Source organism: Perna viridis, chromosome 5 (assembly GCF_037379345.1).
Source record: "Perna viridis isolate PV_CMFRI_1.1 ecotype Kerala chromosome 5, ASM3737934v1, whole genome shotgun sequence".
Taxonomy (NCBI): domain Eukaryota; kingdom Metazoa; phylum Mollusca; class Bivalvia; order Mytilida; family Mytilidae; genus Perna; species Perna viridis.
In genome coordinates, this window is record NC_142449.1 from 979,188 (window position 1) to 1,005,093 (window position 25,906).

The following is a 25,906-nucleotide window of genomic DNA, read 5'->3' on the forward strand; positions in this document are numbered from 1 at the left end:
TTTCCGTTATGTTATCTGAAAAAAAGGAAATGGTCTCCTAACGGTCACCTAATGCTCTCCTAATGGTCTCCTAATGCTCTCCAAATGGTCTCCTTATGGTCGTCATTTTATTCATCTTGCATTCGTATAGCCTCCGCCTTTCGCAATTAAAATTGTATGCATTCTATTTTTCGTCGGTATTTAGTATTTCAGGTGTTCGTCTTTTGCACCTGTATTTATAAAACAGTAATTAGAGGGTGTCTATCTTTAACTACATTGAAGTTTTGAAGTCCTATCAAAATGATAATATTTTACATTATGGATATTAGTTTCATAAATCTCGTATTAACCAGACAACACCCTCCAGTTAAACCGACATATATTTATAAAAGAGAGATAAAAATATTCCTCTCATGTTTAATCAATTTGTTTTTAAGATGCCCTATTTATTTACAAGTAACATTACAGGAAAACATTCTGAGCCTTTCATGAGTTCAGTGATGGTTTTTTCCTTAAAGTACTATCAGTTTTTGCAGTAGATTAGATACACATTTTTCTACTAATTTAATATATTAATTTCATTTTAATTGTTTACAGACTATGCATGCTTTTTCCATTTTTTCTCTCGCCTTAATAATGATGTGATAAACATATGTAAAATATGAAACATAAACCCCTAGTCGGAGAAGGAACGTCTTTCAATAATCCATTTCCATCCCCTCAACGTAGCGCGACTTTAAGTGAATACACTCTGAATGAGTACCCATGAAGATAATTCATTTGTTACGAATATGTATGAACATAATTTACATATGCGAATAGGTTGCCGCTGTGTTGTTTAACCAGAACGGGTCAAGTATCTTTAACAGGCAACCAGTGTAAAACGAGATATCCCTGCTTTAACATGAAAGATGAAAGGGCGGGATTTAAGAACCGAAAATTTATATCAAATCAATACAATGCCTGCGATTATTTATACAATCATTTATATAAAGAATAGTAAAATTCATTTTCCCCTGTACTCTGTTGTCCTATAAATTAGTGTATCTTTGAAATATACGAATAAGTCTTCTTTTAATGCTGCATTTAACAGCGTGAAAGATGATCCTAGGGAAAGAAAATCTGACAAACTTACATGTTAAATCCCGTATCATTTTTAATACCTTTTAAAAGAACTTCTTTCTACTGTAAAATTCATAAAAAATATGAAATTAATTGCAGGAAAATCATTAAGAAAATGTAATTGATCATTTACAAGGATTCTGGTTAAGAAGATTCCTTGTATATACTAGGAATTTGTTATATCCATCACCAATGTCAAATTACGCAGAACGCCATTTTCTTGCATTCTCATTATTTAAGTTCATCACCATGAATGAAGGCGCGTTCGATTAACACTTGAGGTTTATTACCTATTCATTAGCACCAATAATTGTTGAAGATGTGCAAAATGAAGTAGTTTTAAGTGCTTCTGTTTTATCGTTTCCAAAGATACATTTTTATTGTTGATATTCACGTCAAAACAAGTGTAACAACATAAAGCTCCATTAAAAATGGTAAATTCAGCGAAGTACGAAGATCAATATTTACAGGAACAAATCAGTGTATATTATGTGACAAAGTGAGCAATACTATGCCTGTAAGGTACGACCAAAACCTTTGCTAATCATAATGTTAAAACATGGCGAAGCAAATTTATGTGTAACTAATGATAAGGCAAATACTCAAATAATATGTCTGCCAAGTTGAAACACACGCATAATACGTGTTCATTTTATTGTATATATTATCTATTTGTAGAGGAGCGAAGGTTTGCGCTCTGACTATGACATACAATACTCAGAAAATGTTCTTTATCTCTTCAAATATGACTATATTAAAGAGAATTAGAACTATAAAAAATGATTACGGCATCAACATTTGCATAGCAGTACGATAAAAGAAGACACCGACACCGTCACAGAGGTAACACTTGGACTCCTCTGATGTTTTCCACCAATAGTAATACAAGACCAATACTCCAATTGTAAATAGTGCAAACATTAGAAGAATGAAAAGTGGTTTCTTATAAAATGGTTTACTCCTCTTGATTTGAAAATAAGGATAGATAAAATGGACGTTGTACTTTTTGAGATCTCTCCCAACTACAAATTCCTTTGGTTTCGTATTGGTAGTTTCGCCATGATATTGGACGGTATCCTTCGGACTTTCACCAACATACGGGACAATTGCTGTTAAATTTTCACATCCGTTTATGACCGAACCTTCATTGCCATGCTTTTGCATTGCTTCAATAATCTGATCTTTCAGATTACTGGACTCGACGTCTTTCCAGAATGATAAAGTCGTCTTAAAGTTCCACTCGGGCGATGGTCTTCTCAGTTTTAAGGCCGAAGAATTCCTGTCCTTTTCACTACTTGAATTTCCGAAAGAGACATTTTTAAGTGTTGACAGAATTTGTTCGTCTAATTCGTCTTCAAGAATGTCTTCGATTTCTCGCCGCTGCATTTTTCTTCCCTCAAGTCGATCGGCCATTCTTTTGATTGCCGTTCTTTCATAGCGACAGAACATATTTATTTTATCTCCGAGTCTCTCTACTTTCTCCTTCCTACTTAAATTAACAAATTCAGCATAGTCGTCTCCCATGATGAACTGGAGCTCCGGCGAATGGTCTTTTTTTGTGGCACGTATTAGTTTCTTAACCAATACTTTTGTGTCCGTGGTTCCAAACATTTGCCGAAGATGGTTGGAAAAGATGTATTCTCCTAGTTCGTCTTCAGAAACATCAACATCTTGTAGCCCGGGGGAGATAGCCCCATCACGTTCATTGACATCTTGCAACCCAGGAGAGATGTTCCCGTCACGTTCATAGGCGTTGTTACTCATTCTACTTCATTCTGTAATTGCAAACAACATAAAATTTCGGTGAATCCCAATGATACAAAAGTATAACACAGTATTATATAACGAGAATGAATACGGTCAAAGAGACAATAACCCTACCGGGATGAAAAATGTCAGCTCAAGGCCACCCGTGTGGGTCTTCAATGAACGAGGAAACCCCCACACTTCTTTATAGGGACTCCTTGAGCTTACGATATTGTGTAGTGTTTCAAAACCATTAACAATAATTGAACGTATATAAGCATTTTTGATGTCCACATAACTTTCCAAAGTATGAAGATTTGTTTTCCGTTACATGTATGTTCGAAGCATGTGGAAGATTTACTGCCTACCACTCGTTGCTACGTTTACGCACACACCGAATATTTTCACGATATATGATAAAATACGACTTCAAAGCCATACCGAAAATTGATCGGAATAGTAAATGTAATCATTTTGACTGTATACACACACACACACACACACACATAAAAATATGGCATAAATAAACCGGCAAAGAAGTCGAATTCTTTTTTAACCTTTTCTTACAGGCATACCCAGTATAACATGTCATATAAAAAGAAGCCAAACATGAACTGCCATTGATAGTACAATGTGTCTCTAAAATTCACGAAATGTGGACAAAAGCAATAACAATTTTCAATACTTACCTCAAAACAACGTAGCAGGGCAGTCCTGTAAACATTGCTGTAGCGACGTCGCTCAGTGTTGCTAACAGCAACAGCAACGTGACAATAGAATAAGACGAATTCAAAGCTCCAGATAGCGGCAGACGTCCCTAACAATAGGTGCTATTGGTTTAATCGTACAATACCTGGGTTTCTACATGTAGTTGTAACCAATATGTTCTTACTTAATCTGGAATCACTGACATAAGTTTAGTTCGTAAACAGTCTTCAAATAAGATGGTGTACTTCAGTGAGATTTGTAACTCGGTTTTAAAACGGTAACAAATGGTCCAATCTTTCTGTTTACTTTCCCTACCACAGCACTTATTCCTCATTGTGAAGGAGCAAAAGAAAACATGGACAAAACCCAAATAACTGCATAATGTCTGAGCTTCATTTTCAATGCACATGAATTGCGTTTGAGTGCGTTTTATTATTTCTATTGAGTGCATTATTTATGATTAACCTAGTAAATTATTGTGTTAAATGAAATCTTTTAAATTAGACAACTCGCACACCTGATTATAAAGCTAGCAACACTATTACCTTCAATTAAAACGGTTAACAAAAATGTAAACACGATATAGTGGTAAAAACTGATCTGAATCAAGTTAACGATCGTCAGTACTAAGATGGATCTGCTTTCTGAGTTTATTCTTTTCCGACATGTTTTTTTTGTGCATTTCCATGAAATTTTAGAGTTTTTCAAAATTCACCAATTCTACAGGTGTAGCCATCTTTCCTTCTCTTTGGATTCATCCATGAATGTTTATGAAGAAAACACGAAGCAATGTGGTAGGTCTGAAACGGAACAACCATCGTGTACCCACACACACCCTCCCACACACATACAAATACTTATCAATTTTATTTTCTGATTGTTTTTATCAATGGTTTAGTTTTATTTTACTAAGGTAAATTATTATTTTATTTAGTTTTATATTTTATTTTTTTCTTAGGTATATTGTAAGTGTCTTTTTCGGATTTAATCGTGATTTTTTTGCGCTTTAACGTCGTGCACCGTGACTAATTAAAAAAACCATGACAAAATAATCAACAATCAACCAAGGACAATATTGTTTGGTAAGAAAAAAGACACAATGCTTTCTATTTATCTCACTTGGAAATTTTGAGAATTATTATTTTTAAGAACAACCAATATGGGAGCTGACCAGACACGTTCAAGAATAGGTACTGTAACTTGGCGATTAATCCGTTCAATATACAAACATTCTAAAAAGAACCAGACACCAACAATCTTCTCTGTTGCAAGCCCATAACACTTCATAACTTCCCAAAACAATTAACAAACTTTTATTAATTTATATTTTAAAATTCGATTCTAAGTGTTTAATTAACTTTTTTGACATTTCATGCAAAAAAACAGAATTAACAATTCAACAAGTAAGAGACGTCTGGCCTTTTTTAGTTTTCATATGATGCCCTCAAGAATAAACACGCAAGTTGTTGTTTGGACCAGGGTTATGATGAATGCACTTTAAATTAAAACATACACTTAGATATTTGAATGGTTTGGTGTTCCTGTTCAACAGAGTCTTGTTGGGAGAAATGTAAACAAATGTTAAGGAAATAACTTTCGATTCAATTTCGTTGTTCTTAATAGCAAGAGAAGATCTAGAAAGAACTACTTAAACACAAGCTGGATTTAAACGTGAAAAATATATAGGAAAACTGGGTGAACTTTGCTATTAAGCTAAAAATATACAATGCCTATAAGTTTTTTTCTTAAACAACCGTTAACAATTGTAGTAATGTTTGTTACGGACTAATCTATGTTTCACAAAAATCACTTTTATCATATGAACCTATGAAGCATAAATTAAATTTACTAATCACAATCGAATGTTTGTGTTTTCTTCAAATTTATTCTCTTTTCAAAACATTTTCATCGTGAATTGTAAAACCAACTACTTCTTGTCATTGGCGTCTGTTGGTATTCCATACTTTAATAAAGTCACGACAAGATAACATAAATTCTTCAGAAACTTAAAAATATTTGATAAATACTTGTTCTCGTCCCCATAAAGGTTAAGGCGATCTGATCAATTTTCCAGCATCAGCACTCCTGTCAACCATTATTAGGCATCAGTGATCATATAACGTCATGACAAACGTATCTCTATGGTGAATGTATACAGCATGATGGTAACCTAGTCATTAATAAAGCGAGGAATATAATTCTGACAAATTATGGCTTAATCTCCTGAATACCCAATACTAATAGGTGACAAAAATTATTTTCTCTAAAGTTTATTGTCTGATCCATTTCACCAGTTGTTCTATTTTTACGGTCATCAGTCCGACTGTAGATTGCTGGGAACAAACAGAGAACACGCGGTCATTCGCATTGTAGGGTACACATACTCAACAAGGAAACGATCTAAATGTTTTAAAAGAGTTCGAGTTTATAATTTTAAGATTGTGATATGTATATGTCAGTTTAACTGTGATATTCTTCTGGATTTAAGGGTGACCCGCTCGGTGATGAAAACTCTAACATAATGGCAGAGGAAGACAGACTTATTGAACTTAAACCAATAAAGGATAAACTAACAAACGACATATCATACGAAACTTATCAAATTCCACCTCATGAAACTGTGTTAGTGAACGATGTCTATACCGGCAGTAATGGAGATATTCCGATTGGAAATGACTCATCAAAAGACCTAGAAAATAAAGAGGAAGAACACGAAAAAGAAAATGAAAAGGACGAAAATCGAGAAGAGAAAGATGATGGGGAGATAAAGTACCCAGTCGACAACTGGTCAAAGAAAAGTGACTACTTATTAGCAGCTATAGGATACTCGGTTGATTTGGCCAATGTCTGGAGGTTTCCGTACTTGGCTTACAAGAACGGTGGCGGTAGGTATTTTCAGCTATAGGATACTCGGTTGATTTGGCCAATGTCTGGAGGTTTCCGTACTTGGCTTACAAGAACGGTGGCGGTAGGTATTAGCAGCTATATGATACTCGGTTGATTTGGCCAATGTCTGGAGGTTTCCGTACTTGGCTTACAAGAACGGTGGCGGTAGGTATTAGCAGCCATAGGATACTCGGTTGATTTGGCCAATGTCTGGAGGTTTCCGTACTTGGCTTACAAGAACGGTGGCGGTAGGTATTAGCAGCTATAGGATACTCGGTTGATTTGGCCAATGTCTGGAGGTTTCCGTACTTGGCTTACCAGAACGGTGGCGGTAGGTATTAGCAGCTATATGATACTCGGTTGATTTGGCCAATGTCTGGAGGTTTCCGTACTTGGCTTACAAGAACGGTGGCGGTAGGTATTAGCAGCTATAGGATACTTGGTTGATTCGACCAATGTCTGGATATTTCCGTTCTCGGCCTGCAAGAACGGTGGCGACAGGTACATGTATTTTCAGCTGTAGGATACTTGGTTGATTCGACCAATGTCTGGATATTTCCGTTCTCGGCCTGCAAGAACGGTGGCGACAGGTACATGTATTTTCAGCTATAGGATACTTGGTTGATTCGACCAATGTCTGGATATTTCCGTTCTCGGCTTGCAAGAACAGTGGGGGTAAGTATTAGCAACTATGGGATACTCGGTTGATTAGACCAATATCTGGATATTTCTGTTTTCGGCTTGCAAGAACGGTGACGGTAGGTATTAGATTCCACTGTATAGATAGGTCACTGCAGATAACTTTATGACAATTCGTGGGTTGAGACACTAAAACAACCAAATCCAACATTTTTTTCTGTAAAATATATATTTTTCAAAACTTTCCATTATGGAGATCCATGAAAACAGATATGTATTATTTTCTATTTTGCTATGAAAATCTGTAGCCATGGTAACATAATAAAAATATACATTAGTTTTCATAACAAATTCTGGGTGCCTTCCCAAAATTAAGTGTCAAATAAACAGGTTTTCTATAAACGGGTTTTCTAAAATATCAAACACTTAAAAACTGCCAGAAAAAGTAAATTGGCATGGTATTATTGTAAAATAACAAATAAAAAGTTTACCTTTTTCTGCTCATTTGTTCATGATTTTAATTCTTAAAGTTCGTGCGAAATTTTGAATTTTTGAAAAACAGCCAGTTGTTGTAGGGAAGGGAACCCAATCCGGTGAGGACCTGACTCTTTCGGGATAGCTTAAAGCATATATTTTACACCTCTTTATCTTCACAAGTATTGCATTTATTCATGTACGAATGCTCTACCACCCCACAATCAATATTTCCACCAAGTTTCACCTTTTATTTTTAAGTTTTACAAAATTACACCGGGTCAGTTTTGTGTACGAAACAGTGCACCTGAATCTCATTTGTATAGTGCAACCTTAGAAGCTATAGGATACTCGGTTCATTTGATCAATGTCTGGATATTTCCGTTCTCGGGCTGCAAGAACGGTGGCAGTAGGTATAAAGGACACAACATTAACAGATTTTGCCTATTGTTTTTTAAACTGTTTATCATAATCAGTGACGCGTTATTCAAATAGTGATATTTTGACAGGAACTCTTGCTTTATATGTAATATTAGTAGTCTTACTGTAATTGTTGTGGAAGTAACAACAATGGAATCAGAAACGGCTTGATAGTGGTTCACTATCTTTAGCATCCTCCGTTCACGATCAAGCTGCAATACTTGTATCATTGATTTGTATCCCTTGCTTGACATGTGATGGGGGTGTCGTATAACGTTTGGTTGTTCTAGTACTAGTTTATGGGGTAGGATATATTTATTATATTTGTGTAATTTTAACATTATCCACCATTCCGTCAATATCTATACTATGGATTAGTAACTGCAGCATAGATAATTATACTAAAGCAATGCTAGAGGTTGTCTGGCTAGCTATTTTCTGACTTGGTGCCATCCTAACCTCTAGCATCTGACATGTTGAAAGCCACCGCAAATGTCAATTAGCTAAACATGTGTTTTAAAATATTTTAAGTCTTTTATTTACATTAAAGAAATTTAACTTACCAGAAATCGAGCGATAAAAATCCTAAATATTTGTTAAATACCTAGAAAACATTTGTAATGAAGACAATTGTCAAAATGACCAAAAATTAGGTCACTTATTTTACGGAATGCAATATGTTTTTGACAAAACGAACTTAAAGTTGGTAAAGGCAATTCTTTGGTTAATTTGATATGTTCGTTTCGCAAATTTTAAAATCCGTAAATTTATCAACCGGAATTACACACCCAAAAAGCTAACAACAAAATAAGAGGTTAATTTTAACTGCTTTAACAAAGGATTTCCAGGATTGCTGGAATTTCTCATCAGGTAGGTCATTTGTTTTTCTTCAGTTTAGTCATCTTCTTCCGTGTTATGGTAAAGAAACTATATAAAGCGTTTTAAATGGCAAATAGTTAACTATAATTCTGCCGATTTCAAAGAAAGGCGGAACGAGCGTTATGCAGTATGGCGCTCTGAAGGAAAAGGTTGGGGTATGGAGGAACGGAATTCCAACCTCTTACGTTGTAGGAGTAAGATAATTAAAGTCAAAATATACAATATTATAAACTTGACTTCCGGAAGCTTCGACCGCGTGATAGAATGAAAAATTGCCCTTTTCCAAACGTTATATTTTCTTAAAAAGATAAGAAATTCAACGTTATATAGCTTAAGTTAGAATACTTTAATACATTATGATAAGCATATAATTGTACTTCAGACATTAGGTTCATACTTGGAAACTGTTGGTTGAACTTTTGTTAGTCCATAGAAATATGTTGCTGTCTTGACTCTACCATTGGAATATTCCTTGGAGTTCCAGAATAAATCCCCCACTAATCTCGAGCAACTCAAAGTTCCATATACATCCATGTCATTTGAAATCGTTAACATCTAAAAAGTAATCAGAAATAAACTTGGTTGTTGATAAATGAACAAGAATGTTTTCAATCAGACTTTTAGCCTTATTGTCATCTTAAAATGACATAGTAAATAAAATATTGGTCCTATCATTGAACAGTTTAGCACCTCGTTTTTTGACAAGCTACTTTTCAGTAGAATTTTGAACATAACCAATATGCTACAGTTGCAAGTTCAGACTTACTTTAAAAAAAAAATGGGTAAACATTATTTTTTTTCTATCAGCTAACATTTAAATCAATTTAAAAAAATCCCTTACCAAAACACATATGCACATTTTCAAGAAAAAAATGTTATTTGTTCTCGACCAACTGTAAATTTACATATGTTGCAATTTGACGTCAGTAAATGCGTTTTTCTCCTGTGTATAAATTCACATACAAACAAGTTAAAACATAAGTGCAAATTTTGACACCAGAATAGAATTATAGGCGTAACATCAAACTTTCATCAAATGTAGTAATGGCCAAGAAACACTGCATGAACAAATGCTGTCGTCAATTTGACGAAAAACACAAAAAATTTCAATGAACAAAATGGTACAAACAAATTTAATGCCATCATAGATTTCTACTAATTCCACTATTTGCCAACTCTCTGTTTTAGGAGCTTTTATCATTCCGTACTTTACTGTACTTATTTTTGGAGCCATTCCAGTCTTCTTTATGGAATTAAGTATGGGCCAATTTACACAAGAAGGACCAGTTAATGTTTGGAAAATGGTACCTTTGTTTAAAGGTAAGTAATGTTTTACTAGTCTCTCACGTTTGGTGTTCATACCATAGAAAGCCACCAGCTTTTCGGTTGTTTTTGTTTCTTCCTTTTATTAGTATTTTATTTAAACAATGGTCACCTTTTTACTTAAAAGTTCTGGTAATTGACACGACTTTGTGACTTGAATAAAACATTCCCAATTTAAGGTGACATATAAAAACAACCATAGCCGCATATAAATGCATATTACCCACCTTGTAAGACTGTAGTACATTGAACTTTTCCCCTCTGCCGCATCGTCATACTATCCCCACCTTGTAATGCTGCAGTACATTGAACTTTTCCCCTCTGCCGCATCGTCATACTGTCCCCGACTTGTAAGACTGTAGTACATTGAACTTTTCCCCTCTGCCGCATCGTCATACTGTCCCCACCTTGTAAGACTGTAGTACATTGAACTTTTCCCCTCTGCCGCTTCGTCATACTGTCCCCACCTTGTAAGACTGTAGTACATTGAACTTTTCCAGTCTGCCGCATCGTCATACTGTCCCCACCTTGTAAGACTGTAGTACATTGAACTTTTCCCCTCTGCCGCTTCGTCATACTGTCCCCACCTTGTAAGACTGTAGTACATTGAACTTTTCCCCTCTGCCGCATCGTCATACTGTCTCCACCTTGTAAGACTGTAGTACATTGAACTTTTCCAGTCTGCCGCATCGTCATACTGTCCCCACCTTGTAAGACTGTAGTACATTGAACTTTTCCCCTCTGCCGCTTCGTCATACTGTCCCCACCTTGTAAGACTGTAGTACATTGAACTTTTCCCCTCTGCCGCATCGTCATACTGTCTCCACCTTGTAAGACTGTAGTACATTGAACTTTTCCAGTCTGCCGCATCGTCATACTGTCCCCACCTTGTAAGACTGTAGTACATTGAACTTTTCCCCTCTGCCGCATCGTCATACTGTCCCACCTTGTAAGACTGTAGTACATTGAACTTTTCCCCTCTGCCGCATCGTCATACTGTCCCCACCTTGTAAGACTGTAGTACACTGAACTTTTCCCCTCTGCCGCATCGTCATACTATCCCCACCTTGTAATGCTGCAGTACATTGAACTTTTCCCCTCTGCCGCATCGTTATACTGTCCCCGACTTGTAAGACTGTAGTACATTGAACTTTTCCCCTCTGCCGCATCGTCATACTGTCCCCACCTTGTAAGACTGTAGTACATTGAACTTTTCCCCTCTGCCGCATCGTCATACTGTCCCCGACTTGTAAGACTGTAGTACATTGAACTTTTCCCCTCTGCCGCATCGTCATACTGTCCCCACCTTGTAAGACTGTAGTACATTGAACTTTTCCAGTCTGCCGCATCGTCATACTGTCCCCACCTTGTAAGACTGTAGTACATTGAACTTTTCCCCTCTGCCGCATCGTCATACTGTCCCACCTTGTAAGACTGTAGTACATTGAACTTTTCCCCTCTGCCGCATCGTCATACTGTCCCCACCTTGTAAGACTGTAGTACATTGAACTTTTCCCCTCTGCCGCTTCGTCATACTGTCCCCACCTTGTAAGACTGTAGTACATTGAACTTTTCCAGTCTGCCGCATCGTCATACTGTCCCCACCTTGTAAGACTGTAGTACATTGAACTTTTCCCCTCTGCCGCTTCGTCATACTGTCCCCACCTTGTAAGACTGTAGTACATTGAACTTTTCCCCTCTGCCGCATCGTCATACTGTCTCCACCTTGTAAGACTGTAGTACATTGAACTTTTCCAGTCTGCCGCATCGTCATACTGTCCCCACCTTGTAAGACTGTAGTACATTGAACTTTTCCCCTCTGCCGCATCGTCATACTGTCCCACCTTGTAAGACTGTAGTACATTGAACTTTTCCCCTCTGCCGCATCGTCATACTGTCCCCACCTTGTAAGACTGTAGTACACTGAACTTTTCCCCTCTGCCGCATCGTCATACTATCCCCACCTTGTAATGCTGCAGTACATTGAACTTTTCCCCTCTGCCGCATCGTTATACTGTCCCCGACTTGTAAGACTGTAGTACATTGAACTTTTCCCCTCTGCCGCATCGTCATACTGTCCCCACCTTGTAAGACTGTAGTACACTGAACTTTTCCCCTCTGCCGCATCGTCATACTGTCCCCACCTTGTAATGCTGCAGTACATTGAACTTTTCCCCTCTGCCGCATCGTCATACTGTCCCCGACTTGTAAGACTGTAGTACACTGAACTTTTCCCCTCTGCCGCATCGTCATACTGTCCCCACCTTGTAAGACTGTAGTACACTGAACTTTTCCCCTCTGCCGCATCGTCATACTGTCCTAAACTTGTAATACTGTAGTACATAGAACTTTTCCCCTCTGCCGCATCGTCATACTGTCCCCACCTTGTAAGACTGTAATACATAGAACTTTTCCCCTCTGCCGCATCGTCATACTGTCCCCCACCTTGTCAGACTGTAGTACATTGAACTTTTCCCCTCCGCCGCATCGTCATACTGTCCCCACCTTGTAAGACTGTAGTACATTGAATTTTCCCCTCTGCCGCATCGTCATACCGTCCCCACCTTGTAAGACTGTAGTACATAGAACTTTTCCCCTCTACCGCATCGTCATACTGTCCCCACCTTGTAAGACTGTAGTACACTGAACTTTTCCCCTCTGCCGCATCGTCATACTGTCCCCACCTTGTAAGACTGTAGTACACTGAACTTTTCCCCTCTGCCGCATCGTCATACTGTCCCCACCTTGTAAGACTGTAGTACATTGAACTTTTCCCCTCTGCCGCTTCGTCATACTGTCCCCACCTTGTAAGACTGTAGTACATTGAACTTTTCCCCTCTGCCGCATCGTCATACTGTCTCCACCTTGTAAGACTGTAGTACATTGAACTTTTCCAGTCTGCCGCATCGTCATACTGTCCCCACCTTGTAAGACTGTAGTACATTGAACTTTTCCCCTCTGCCGCATCGTCATACTGTCCCACCTTGTAAGACTGTAGTACATTGAACTTTTCCCCTCTGCCGCATCGTCATACTGTCCCCACCTTGTAAGACTGTAGTACACTGAACTTTTCCCCTCTGCCGCATCGTCATACTATCCCCACCTTGTAATGCTGCAGTACATTGAACTTTTCCCCTCTGCCGCATCGTTATACTGTCCCCGACTTGTAAGACTGTAGTACATTGAACTTTTCCCCTCTGCCGCATCGTCATACTGTCCCCACCTTGTAAGACTGTAGTACACTGAACTTTTCCCCTCTGCCGCATCGTCATACTGTCCCCACCTTGTAATGCTGCAGTACATTGAACTTTTCCCCTCTGCCGCATCGTCATACTGTCCCCGACTTGTAAGACTGTAGTACACTGAACTTTTCCCCTCTGCCGCATCGTCATACTGTCCCCACCTTGTAAGACTGTAGTACACTGAACTTTTCCCCTCTGCCGCATCGTCATACTGTCCTAAACTTGTAATACTGTAGTACATAGAACTTTTCCCCTCTGCCGCATCGTCATACTGTCCCCACCTTGTAAGACTGTAATACATAGAACTTTTCCCCTCTGCCGCATCGTCATACTGTCCCCCACCTTGTCAGACTGTAGTACATTGAACTTTTCCCCTCCGCCGCATCGTCATACTGTCCCCACCTTGTAAGACTGTAGTACATTGAATTTTCCCCTCTGTCGCATCGTCATACCGTCCCCACCTTGTAAGACTGTAGTACATAGAACTTTTCCCCTCTGCCGCATCGTCATACTGTCCCCACCTTGTAAGACTGTAGTACACTGAACTTTTCCCCTCTGCCGCATCGTCATACTGTCCCCACCTTGTAAGACTGTAGTACACTGAACTTTTCCCCTCTGCCAGATCGTCATACTGTCCCCAACTTGTAAGACTGTAGTACATAGAACTTTTCCCCTCTGCCGCATCGTCATACTGTCCCCACCTTGTAAGACTGTAGTACACTGAACTTTTCCCCTCTGCCGCATCGTCATACTGTCCCCACCTTGTAAGACTGTAGTACACTGAACTTTTCCCCTCTGCCAGATCGTCATACTGTCCCCACCTTGTAAGACTGTAGTACACTGAACTTTTCCCCTCTGCCGCATCGTCATACTGTCCCCACCTTGTAAGACTAGTACATTGAACTTTTCCCCTCTGCCGCATCGTCATACTGTCCCCACCTTGTAAGACTGTAGTACATAGAACTTTTCCCCTCTGCCGCATCGTCATACTGTCCCCCACCTTGTCAGACTGTAGTACATTGAACTTTTCCCCTCCGCCGCATCGTCATACTGTGCCCACCTTGTCAGACTGTAGTATACTGAACTTTTCCCCTCTGCCGCATCGTCATACTGTCCCCACCTTGTCAGACTGTAGTACATAGAACTTTTCCCCTCTGCCGCATCGTCATACTGTCCCCCACCTTGTCAGACTGTAGTACATTGAACTTTTCCCCTCCGCCGCATCGTCATACTGTCCCCACCTTGTAAGACTGTAGTACATTGAATTTTCCCCTCTGCCGCATCGTCATACCGTCCCCACCTTGTAAGACTGTAGTACATAGAACTTTTCCCCTCTGCCGCATCGTCATACTGTCCCCACCTTGTAAGACTGTAGTACACTGAACTTTTCCCCTCTGCCGCATCGTCATACTGTCCCCACCTTGTAAGACTGTAGTACACTGAACTTTTCCCCTCTGCCAGATCGTCATACTGTCCCCACCTTGTAAGACTGTAGTACACTGAACTTTTCCCCTCTGCCGCATCGTCATACTGTCCCCACCTTGTAAGACTAGTACATTGAACTTTTCCCCTCTGCCGCATCGTCATACTGTCCCCACCTTGTAAGACTGTAGTACATAGAACTTTTCCCCTCTGCCGCATCGTCATACTGTCCCCCACCTTGTCAGACTGTAGTACATTGAACTTTTCCCCTCCGCCGCATCGTCATACTGTGCCCACCTTGTCAGACTGTAGTATACTGAACTTTTCCCCTCTGCCGCATCGTCATACTGTCCCCAACTTGTAAGACTGTAGTACATAGAACTTTTCCCCTCTGCCGCATCGTCATACTGTCCCCCACCTTGTCAGACTGTAGTACATTGAACTTTTCCCCTCCGCCGCATCGTCATACTGTCCCCACCTTGTAAGACTGTAGTACATTGAATTTTCCCCTCTGCCGCATCGTCATACCGTCCCCACCTTGTAAGACTGTAGTACATTGAACTTTCCCCCTCTGCCGCATCGTTATATTGTCCCACCTTTTATGTAGTACATTGAACTGTTTAACCTGTTGATCTCCTGTTTGTTACAGCTGATAACCAATACGAATGGCAAATCGAAAATGCAGTGAGAAGATTTACAGATTCTTTGCATATTTTTGTTAACTTATCTCTGAACATTCTATTTCTTACATCAACTATCACTTAATCTTTTGATATTCATTTCCTTATCTTATTGTTCGATTTATTTCTGCACACATCCATTATCAAGGTTTTACAATGTGTTTTAAGCATAATTCTGTGTAAGAATCAGACGATTGGTGGCACATTTTTTTTTAATTTGGTCTTTTTTTTGCCTCAAATATATTCAATATCATATCTAAAAAACAACCAAAAAGCTTTTTGAATTTATCTCGAAGCATCTGTGACATAGATATATTTCGACTACTTATTTAAGGAGAGAGTGCGGGAAAATTTCCCCCAATTTTTCCAAAGTACATTTCAACTAAGTTCGACCAATCAATATCTTAAAAAGGCAAACTTTACCAACACTTTGATGGTTACCTCTGTAGGAAATGAGGTATAAATACTAGGATAATGCAATAAAATCCCTGGGATCTTTCTTCAAGACCTAGGCCTTACACAAATTTTTCATAGACAGAGAAGTAGTGTCTTAAATTATGATTCAAGTTCGGGATTGCTAACTGAAATCGTGCCATTTGAGCAGTCATTGCTGTGTGTTTGTATTAATGTTTCTGACTGATATGTCCAGTGGTATTTTATAGGGATTTGTACATAACATGCCACTACAACTGTCGACATAAAAACATGCACTACAACTGCTTTGGTCAGGCGTAAACACAATTGCACAATTGAAGTTTTATACCATATATATTATATATATATTAGTGCTTAATGCTCTTAGCAGGCGTTAGGCAAAAAAGCTTTTGCCTGCACTTAATTTTGCCAATTTTTTTTTTTGGAAATAAAATACATTCAGGAGAGGCATCAATGATGCTCTAAAACGCTATATCCGCGGAGCTTCGGCCTGACCCCTGCCGTAATTTTGCCTACACTTCAATTTGGCCTCAGCTACGCGCCTGCTTAGCTTTGAGCCGGTGCTACATTGACTGACCTATGAGTTGGTTCTACATAAATTGAGCTTTTAGCTGGTGCTTCATAAACCAAGACTTCAGTCAGTTCTACATTGACGGAGCTTTGAGCTGGCGCTTCAGGTTACAGACCACCAATTCAACCAATGAGCATTTGGAAAAAATAGTCCTACGCAGAAATTACCCCTGTTCCTCATAGTGCTGTGAAAAAAGTTCTCATCTCATTTAAAAAATTTAAACAGTTTCTGAAAGGGAAAACATTTCTGTACATTTTATAGGTGCATTTTGCTTCTTGTGATGTGAAGCCTAATCTCCATAATGATTTCTAAATATACCCCTATCTTGTGAAAACACTGGGATTTCCCATGCTATTTATAGACACTTCACTTCCGGTGACCAGTACTGCACTGCAAGTCTGCTAACCCCACATGCCATTCTGAGGATTGTGAGCTGACATATGTAGAATCATGCTGATATATAGTCATCTGCAGGTTAAAGTTAAGGTAAAGTCCAGAGAAGCCATTGAATATTGTGAAATTAGCATAGAAGTCTATGGGAAGTGGAATTAGTGATTTTTAGCCTTCATTAATTGAGCTTTGAGCTGGTGCTTCATGAACTGATCTTTGGACTGGTTCTACATAGACTGCGCTTTGGACTGGTTCTGCATAGACTGTGCATTGAGCTTGTGCTTTATATACTAATCTTTGATCTGGCTCACTGAACTTATGCTACATTGACTAAGCTTCGAACTTTAAAAAGAGATGTGATATCGAGGAATGTACAATTTTAAGATTTGCGTATAAATCTTCATCAAATAGTTTAGATTTCTTACTGATAATTTTTAATATTTTAAAAGATACGTCATTACAAAAATTATTATGAATGATTTATTGAATATAAATGAATGAAATTATTTTTGAAGGCAGTCGCCAGTGGGTATTGACGAAATTACATGTATGATTGGATACTGAAATTATTAAATAACACTATTACAATAAAGTTGAAAATGATAGCCCTTTCCGTATAACTGTTACACCCTTCGTTTCGTGCATTATAAAGCTAGGATATCGGTGCTTTGAGCAGATAATTCGACTGTCTTCGTGGAAATAAACCACTAAAATCCTCAAAAGTCCTTAGTAACACAGTGTTAGCCAATCATTTGCACGAGTGACGCCTACCATTAGCTGACTGTTCCTATACTTGGTTTAATTCTCATTTTCGTGCTAACATATACTCAATACTGTTAGACTCGGTTTGCACTCATATGTGATATTTGTAATACGTAACCAGTAGAGGGGTTTCTTAACGTCCTGTGGGATCTCTCGGGGACGGTGTTAAGCATTGAAGCGTTTACACAGTCATCGGGCATGTAGAAATACCCGTGAATGTGGGTCATGGCGTATTTGGGGAATTGAGCTGTCATATGACCACGTTCATTCATTAAATCCATTAAATGGATTATCACGCGATTTAATGTCGATCCATGACCTAGTGATCCAATTAGTAATCTGTACGGTGTACAGTCTACAGCATTTGCTGAATCTTTGACCCAGCAAAATACATCTTGCATCTTGGGATAAAATCAAGTGCATGTAAAGCAGAAAGGCAGGTCAACTTAATGGTGCACGCCAGTCAATTGATGAGAAATCTCCTAGGCCGAAAAAAATAATGTTATGTTTCCGATCACCATTCTAAAATTTTGTCGGGTTGGTAGCTTGAGGTTTATTTTTATTTTTTTTAAATGGAATAAGTCATAGTAACTTAAAATACAATGAACCAAATATGCAAAAAACTAATAGACCTAGTCCACGGCCTAATCCCTTTTGCGCGACGGTGGTGGTCAAAACAAAAAATATTTAATTCAATTTAATAATTTTTTTTTTTTTAAAATTACAAATAAAAAAAAAACTTTTGAATAGGGGGTCGGAAGGAGGATAGGGTGAACGCAAACATAACATATTTTAGGCCTAATAGGATGGTCTATTTATTACTCCAGCAATGTTAGAGGTTGTCTGGAAAGCTTTTGTTGCAAAACACATGGCACTGAGGAATCTGATAAGTTGGGGTAGTCTAATTAGCTGCCTATTACTGTAACATGAAGTTACGGGGACTCTACATTATACATATAGACATTATGTACGCGTAAAAGTGCAGTGTACATGTAAGTACATTCCCGAGGAGCTCCAACGATTTTTGCTATATATGTACATGTCAGACTGCATGTACTGACAACTTCTGATATGATTTTTATTGAACCATTTTTTGTTTATGACTTCATGCCAATGAAGTAAAGTTTGTACATGTGCATAGAAATATAATTTTAATCACATTCATAATAAAAACATTTGTTAAAAAGGGATGGGGTTTTATTAAGTATCAAAACATTAATACTACACACGTAAAAATAACTAAGTTTTAGTAAATTGTGAAGAAGATTTACAGGATTCAATGAAATAGAGATTCTAAAGTTAATGACAGTGTTGTGAAGTACCGAATGTACATACACGTTATGTTGGTGCTGAAACCAAATAATACTGGCAGTGCCTCTATATATTTTATATAGCTGCAAAACAAGTACTACAGTATAGAAAACATTTTTCATGCTATTTAGAAGTGTTTAATACAAGATTAAGTTAAAATATTGATTTGTGAAGTATTAACTGTGAGCCAGTATCGATGGATTTAGCCTTAAAGTCCTTCATATGCCGGAATTATAATTTTGATTCATAAGAATTTTGAAAGTTTTCTGTTGAGTTCATGACTGTAAGTGGGACAACTTTACAGTTTTGCAGTTTTATTCTCTTTTGATAGAGAACTGTTTAACTAGGACTATTGCAAAAACAACGACCTTATACATATATAAGGTCACACACACACACACACACACACACACACACACATATATATATATAAATATAATAGTGTCACCGCCAAAAAATATAGTTGGTTTCTGTTAATCCAAAAACAAACAAACAAACAAACAAACAAAAAACAAAAACCAAGAGTCCAGAATTTTACCAAGCTAACATACAAAAGTGAAATGGTCAATCCTTAACATGACATACCAAGTTCAACACATTCATGCAAGTACACCTTCATGAAAAAACCATAGTTATAAGTATATGACTTGTCTTATGGTTGTGTCAAGCCAACGTGGAATTTGTTCCCCATTTATTGATTTCAGTAGATATTTAGTAACATATATGTTAATGGAATTCATCAACAGATGCATAATTCCATTATTGATATTAATAAATGGAGGAGTTTTCTAGGCAATGCAAACACATGCAAGACAAAACGTATGTATGTTAAAATTTGCTCTTCGGGCAATACTAGTCTACGTCCATGCTTGCCCCTCGGGCAATACCAGTCTGTGTCCACACTTTTGATTATTAAACAAAAATATTCGAAGAGAATATGAAACGGTATCAAAATGAACTTACCGAACATACCCACAGGTTAAAAGTCACTTGAACGTGCTATATATCATATATGATTAATATAAACATTTACCACGTATAAAATAGCTATTACAAAAACAAAATACATATTTATCCAACTGGGTCAATTTAGATTAAAAGAAGCATTCAGTTGATGATAAGCATGATAACATCAGGAATGTGTTATATACAAGAATCTTTAATCTTTGTACTTATTTGCTCTCATTAATGGACAATTTTGTTGTCTATTGCTTGATGTTGTGCTTTATACCATTTTTGTTGTTATCATTCCGATTTTCTCATGCTTATCTTCCGAATAAACGCGAGTCATGGGAGACATTGATAACTTCAAATAATGATAAGATTTAAGTTACCTACCTACAGATATTATTCAAATGTATACAAGTGTCGGTCCGTCTGTCCTTGTTTCCGTGTTGCGCCGTTATTCTAGAGCTCTGGTCTGGCGTGCACACTTTTTGGATAAAATTCCTCTAGTTTCTGAGCTATGAAATGTTATTCAAAAAGGTTTTATAAACCTGTCAACCAATATATCTGTGCCATTCGTTATAAACCTGTCGACAAATGTATATCCACCATTCGTTGTAAACCTATCGACCAATATATCTCCACCATTCGATATAAACCTGTCGACCAATATATATCAACCATTCGTTGTAAACCTATCGACCAATATATATCCACCATTCGTTATAAACCTATCGACCAATATATCTCCACCATTCGATATAAACCTGTCGACCAATATATCTCCACCGTTCTTTATAACCAGTCGACCAATATATCTCCACCATTCGTTATAAACCTGTCGACCATTATATCTCCACCATTCGATATAAACCTGTCGACCACTATATCTCCACCATTCCTCATAAACCTGTCGACCATTATATCTCCATCCACCATTCGATATAAACCTGTCGACCAATATATCTCCACCATTCGTTATAAACCTGTCGACCACTATGTCTCCACTATTCGTTATTAACCTGTCGACTAATATATCTCAACCGTTCTTTATAACCAGTCGACCAATATATATCCACCATTCGTTATAAACCTGTCGACCAATACATCTCCACCGTTCTTTATAACCAGTCGACCAATATATCTCCACCATTCGTTATAAACCTGTCGACCATTATATCTCCAACATTCGCTATAAACCTGTCGACCAAAATATCTCCAACATTCGTTATAAACCTGTCGACCAAAATATCTCCACCATTCGTCATAAATATGTTGACAATCATCTCTTCACTATTCATCTTAGTTTTCCGTTTACTAAATGCCCACCATTGGTGTCGATCAAAAAAGGTCGTTATTTTCTGTATCTCCGACTTGATATGACAACTCGGTTGGTCGGAAAACCAGGGACGTTTACCTTACCGGTGCGCATGGTCAAAGTTGGAAGTTTATTTTTTTACACGAAGGGTTAATTTTGTTTTCTGCGTGATTTCTTCTAGTTTTAATATTATATTTGACATCGTTTATTCTTTTATCGTTTCGGATCAAACATTATGATATAAAACAAAGCTGTTTCGCCTCTTATTTCAGGTATTGGGTACGCATCGTGTTTTGTAGCGTATATAGTCGCATTCTACTACAACATGGTGATAGCGTGGTCATTTTTCTACATGTTTTCTTCATTCACAACATGGTTGCCATGGACAAGCTGTGAACATGAGTATAATTCAGAGAATTGTTGGGAGATTGATTGGGACACAAACCAAACCTATAATAACAGAACATACAACAGTAGTACCTCTGTATCTTCTACATTCGAGTTCTTTGAGTAAGTGGTATTCGGGCCCTTTTGGGATTTACTTAGTTGATCGAAAGAAAACTAATGTAAAGTATATTACTTTTCATTATAGAAACACCAGTGACTTACCGAATGCTTCCTCGATATTTCACTCTGAAATAAATTCGGTAATTCATTCTCGGACCTATCTCTCGCCAAAACTACATAACACGGATATCAGCCGTTCACAAAATTAAAAATTTATGTTGAAAATAGCGACGAATAATGGAGAAAATCTATATATTAATTAGGATAATTAATTAGTTATCGTGGATAACCTAAATATCATTTGTGCCAAGAACACAAGTTCCGCACACTCGTTAACTCTAGGCGTTCTTCGGCACTCGTGATCATAATTTGGTTATTCACTCTTTCAAATTAATCATCCTATTATTACTAGTATTTACAGTTAACTCGTTTCAGTTAACTTGCTTGAGAAAAAGTTTCAGCAAATCTGTTGGTTCCCTTGTTTCACCAACACGAAGCTTGGGAGACGTGCAGTTTTATTTTTACCCAAAGATTTGTTTTAAGCTTTCTTTAATTATAATATTTCAGGAAAAGTAATTATACATTTATGATATCAATTTCATTACAGGCGAGGTATGTTGGGACTTCACAAAAGTCAGGGTATAGCGGATCTGGGAGGTATTAGGTGGCAGTTAGCACTATGCACTGTGTTAACGTTCACTACGTTATACTTCTGCTTGTGGAAAAGTGTTAAAAGTGCCGGAAAGGTAAAAAAAATTATATATATATATAGTAGTATTGCAACATTCATAATTTGTTTAGAGTACATATAATATGACTGTTTCCAAATGTTTACATAGTCATTGAATGCTATGTTAGGATTAACATTAAACATGTAAGGTAGAACATTCTTTGTAAATGTATTCAGGTTCTCCTTTTATTTTGTATGAGTCGTTAGATAATGTCTCGGATAATACCGTAATTTTACACTTGACAGGTGATAACAATTACGTGGAATGATTATATACATTTATCCTAACTTAAGATTACATGTACATGAAAACATGCCATAGATTTGTGTTGTTGAATTTGTTTTAAGTTCAAGAACATCCCTGATACACAAGAACATCCATGATAAGTACAAGAACATCCTTGATAAGTACAAGAACATCCCTGATCAGAACAAGAACATCCCTGATCAGTACAAGAACATCCTTGATAAGTACAAGAACATCCCTGATAAGAAAAGCTTTCACACTTTAATAGACAGTCAAATCTTTTATAATTGTTCAAAACATACGGTATCATATTTAACTAAGTCTGCCGAAAGCTTCTTTTGTTTTCAAATCTCTGTATTGTTGTATGGAAAATTCATTTTGTTTCACAAGTGTTTTATTAATGTGGGTATTCTCTACCGTATTCTAACAATATAACTGATATTTTGCAGGTGGTTTGGTTTACAGCGACTATTCCCTACCTCATTTTGACAATATTACTGATCAGAGGAGCCCTTTTGGAAGGTTCTGGCGAAGGCATCAGTTATTTTATTACTCCTAACATGAGTCGTCTTGGTGATCCACAGGTAATCGTCCATTGATTTATTGGAAAAAAAAATCGAGTCTTCGTGGTGTCTTGCTAATACGCATGTTAGCGTTGATTTAGCTCTCTGAATCTGGTAATGTATCTTATGCGACAGATATACTAGCTATTTGATGTTATTTCATATCAGTGAAAAATCAGTAATTTCAATTGAATAAAACCTTTTCACGTAGTTTTAATAAATCTGCAGTAAAAAGTTTTACCAGTCAATACCATGATGTGATAAGACGAGTCTTGAGTTCAACCCCATTATTCAAACGCATTCGTGATCAAGCAGTTGTCAATGTAAATATGGCGAACCGCACGTCTGCTCCTGACGCAGAAACACAATTTGCATCGCTTACTGAAATGAAAAAACAAACAAACAAGGATATGGTTCCTCAATGAAACAAACATAATAGTTGTTGATTGACAGGTCAATATCATGATATTTAAACTGCCCGTAGGACAGTGGTATTCACTGCGACAGCGATAATGACCTGCTGCTCGGTCATTATCGCTTTCTTAGTCAATACCACTATCATGTGGGCATAAATATCATGATTTTGACCAGTTTATGAACAACTATTATACAAGTGATCCGTAAGTAGCCATAAAGGTTCTAATCAAAGGAATTCAATCCAGTGCTTCATACGAAAAGCATTTTATTAGTTGTCTCACTGGACAAGAAGATATCATCAAATATAAACTCAAATTTAATTTTAAGAAATATATGTAGAACCGTAACTATTAAAATTAGAACAACATAACAGAATCTACAATCTTTTTGTATTGATATTTGTATTGCATCTGATTGTATGGTCTCTGTAAATGATATTTTCTGATATTCTCGTAGGTTTGGATTGATGCGGCGGTACAAATATTTTTCTCCATTGGAGCTGGATTTGGAACCCATATTGCCTACGCCAGTTACAACAAGTTTAACAATAATTGTTACCGGTAAGTGTCTGCCATTTTAAGTCTTAGATATATATACCTTCGTGTAAACTGCGGGGTAATTGATGAGTCTTCAGCGAGGAAAATTACGCGAAGTCATACCCCGCGGAAGTATATGCCACGCATGCTCATCGACTACCCTGCAATTAACACGAAAGCGTCTGTCGAGATGCTACTTAGTGATACATTCAATTCCCACACAATCGTATCAGCATTTTTCCATCTCAGAAGTAATGTGATTAATTTTTTAATGTTTTGTTCTTGAAGGGATCATAAAATATTGAATCCTAGAGGCATGTCACTGGCTCATCATAGACTCTTAAATATTTCTGCTCGCTTCTCAGAATATAGTCCAAATGTAATTACATATGTATGATTCTCATATTTTAAAATCAGTTAGAGTGTGTTCAGGCAATCATCCAGCTAAAATAAATTCACACCTGGCTTGGGGTCATGATCAAGATGATAGCCAGGATCACTTAAAGTATTTACAAAATAATGCATTGATCCAAACTGCTGTGCGAAAAACCTTATGTTCGGCTAGTTGGGATACTGGAATAGGACATAACCAGGTAGTTGGGATGCTGGGATTGGATATAACTGCACATTGACATGTATTTGGAATACACTCATATATTGGACACTGCTTTCAGGGACTGCTTGATAACAGCTGGTGTGAACAGTTTCACCAGTATATACTCAGGATTTGTGGTATTTACTTATCTAGGATATATGGCATCACGTCAACATAAACATATAGATACCGTGGCACAGGAAGGTAGGTATTCGTTGTAAGATAGCTATATACGATCTGTGTAGTTAGTTTTATCCTGAAGAAAAACCGAAATAGTCTAAAAAGTTACGGTTCCACAACAATGAAGTTGGATGTAAAAAGAAGCATGGTCTATACGTACTTCGTTTACAATCAACAGGATAAGAACGTATAATATAGATACCGTCCAAAAAACCTGCAAATAAAAAAAATATCTAGTTTTAGTAAAAAAAACCCAAAAAAACAAAAAACAAGACAAAAAAACAAGCATAAACAAAAAACAAGTGGTCTTAAGCTTTGTTCACGTAAAACTTACGTCAAATGTTAAAAAAAAGAATACGTGATTAACCGTTACGTTAGTTCATTTGCAAGCATTCATCAAATTAAAATTGTTTTTCTTTAAGCGCATCTACCCAGAATTCATAATGACTTTCCTGTAATAATTCTGTTCAGTTAAAAAATGCACTTCAACCATTTAGAAGGGGAATATAGTTTGTTAGCTCACAGTTAGTTATAAAATAATACTTTATTTATTATTTAATTTTCAGAAGTCAGTTACGAAACCGGACCTCTTTAATTTTATAAATATTCAAAAAAAAATAGTCTTAATCTCCGCAATGATTATTTAGATTTATTTAAAGTCTGTTTTCACTTTCCTTCTGTTATTTGTAGGGCCAGGCCTAGTGTTTATTGTCTACCCTGAAGCTATAGCCACCCTTCCAGGGTCACATGCCTGGGCTGTAATGTTCTTCTTCATGCTAGTAACACTAGGGATGGACAGTGCAGTAAGTATATTCCCATTACAATGGCATTAGTGGAACAGTGAAAAATCATTATATCATAAAACAATTCTTTGTTTAA

The 25,906-nt window shown here is 37.3% G+C and overlaps 2 protein-coding genes across 3 annotated transcripts in view; one reads left to right on the top strand and one right to left on the bottom strand.

Moving 5' to 3' along the window:
• LOC148615528 (sodium-dependent dopamine transporter-like) overlaps window positions 1-25,906 on the top strand; it is a 37,648-nt gene that overhangs the window by 1,963 nt on the left and 9,779 nt on the right. The window contains exons 2-9 of the mRNA XM_088581823.1: window positions 6,044-6,440; window positions 10,042-10,173; window positions 21,525-21,762; window positions 22,367-22,505; window positions 23,186-23,320; window positions 24,173-24,276; window positions 24,927-25,051; window positions 25,718-25,830. Coding sequence (XP_088437949.1) covers window positions 6,044-6,440; window positions 10,042-10,173; window positions 21,525-21,762; window positions 22,367-22,505; window positions 23,186-23,320; window positions 24,173-24,276; window positions 24,927-25,051; window positions 25,718-25,830 — 1,383 coding nt within the window. The remainder of the gene's footprint in view (window positions 1-6,043; window positions 6,441-10,041; window positions 10,174-21,524; window positions 21,763-22,366; window positions 22,506-23,185; window positions 23,321-24,172; window positions 24,277-24,926; window positions 25,052-25,717; window positions 25,831-25,906) is intronic.
• On the bottom strand, window positions 1,716-5,655 carry LOC148615529 (uncharacterized). 2 transcript variants are annotated; one of them, XM_088581822.1, is made up of 2 exons: window positions 5,583-5,655; window positions 1,716-2,876 (listed from the first exon to the last, which is right to left on the bottom strand). In XM_088581822.1, exon 2 carries the CDS (start codon window positions 2,863-2,865, stop codon window positions 1,885-1,887), a length of 981 nt encoding a protein of 326 aa, XP_088437948.1. In that variant the 5' UTR covers window positions 2,866-2,876; window positions 5,583-5,655; the 3' UTR covers window positions 1,716-1,884. The 2 variants fall into 2 exon arrangements, with proteins under 2 accessions (XP_088437948.1, XP_088437947.1); XM_088581821.1 differs by lacking the exon at window positions 5,583-5,655 and adding an exon at window positions 3,537-3,681.

Coding starts and splice junctions, on each gene's coding strand:
- LOC148615529 (XM_088581822.1), bottom strand. CDS start 2,865: ATGAGTAACAACGCCTATGAACGTGACGGGAACATCTCTCCTGGGTTG.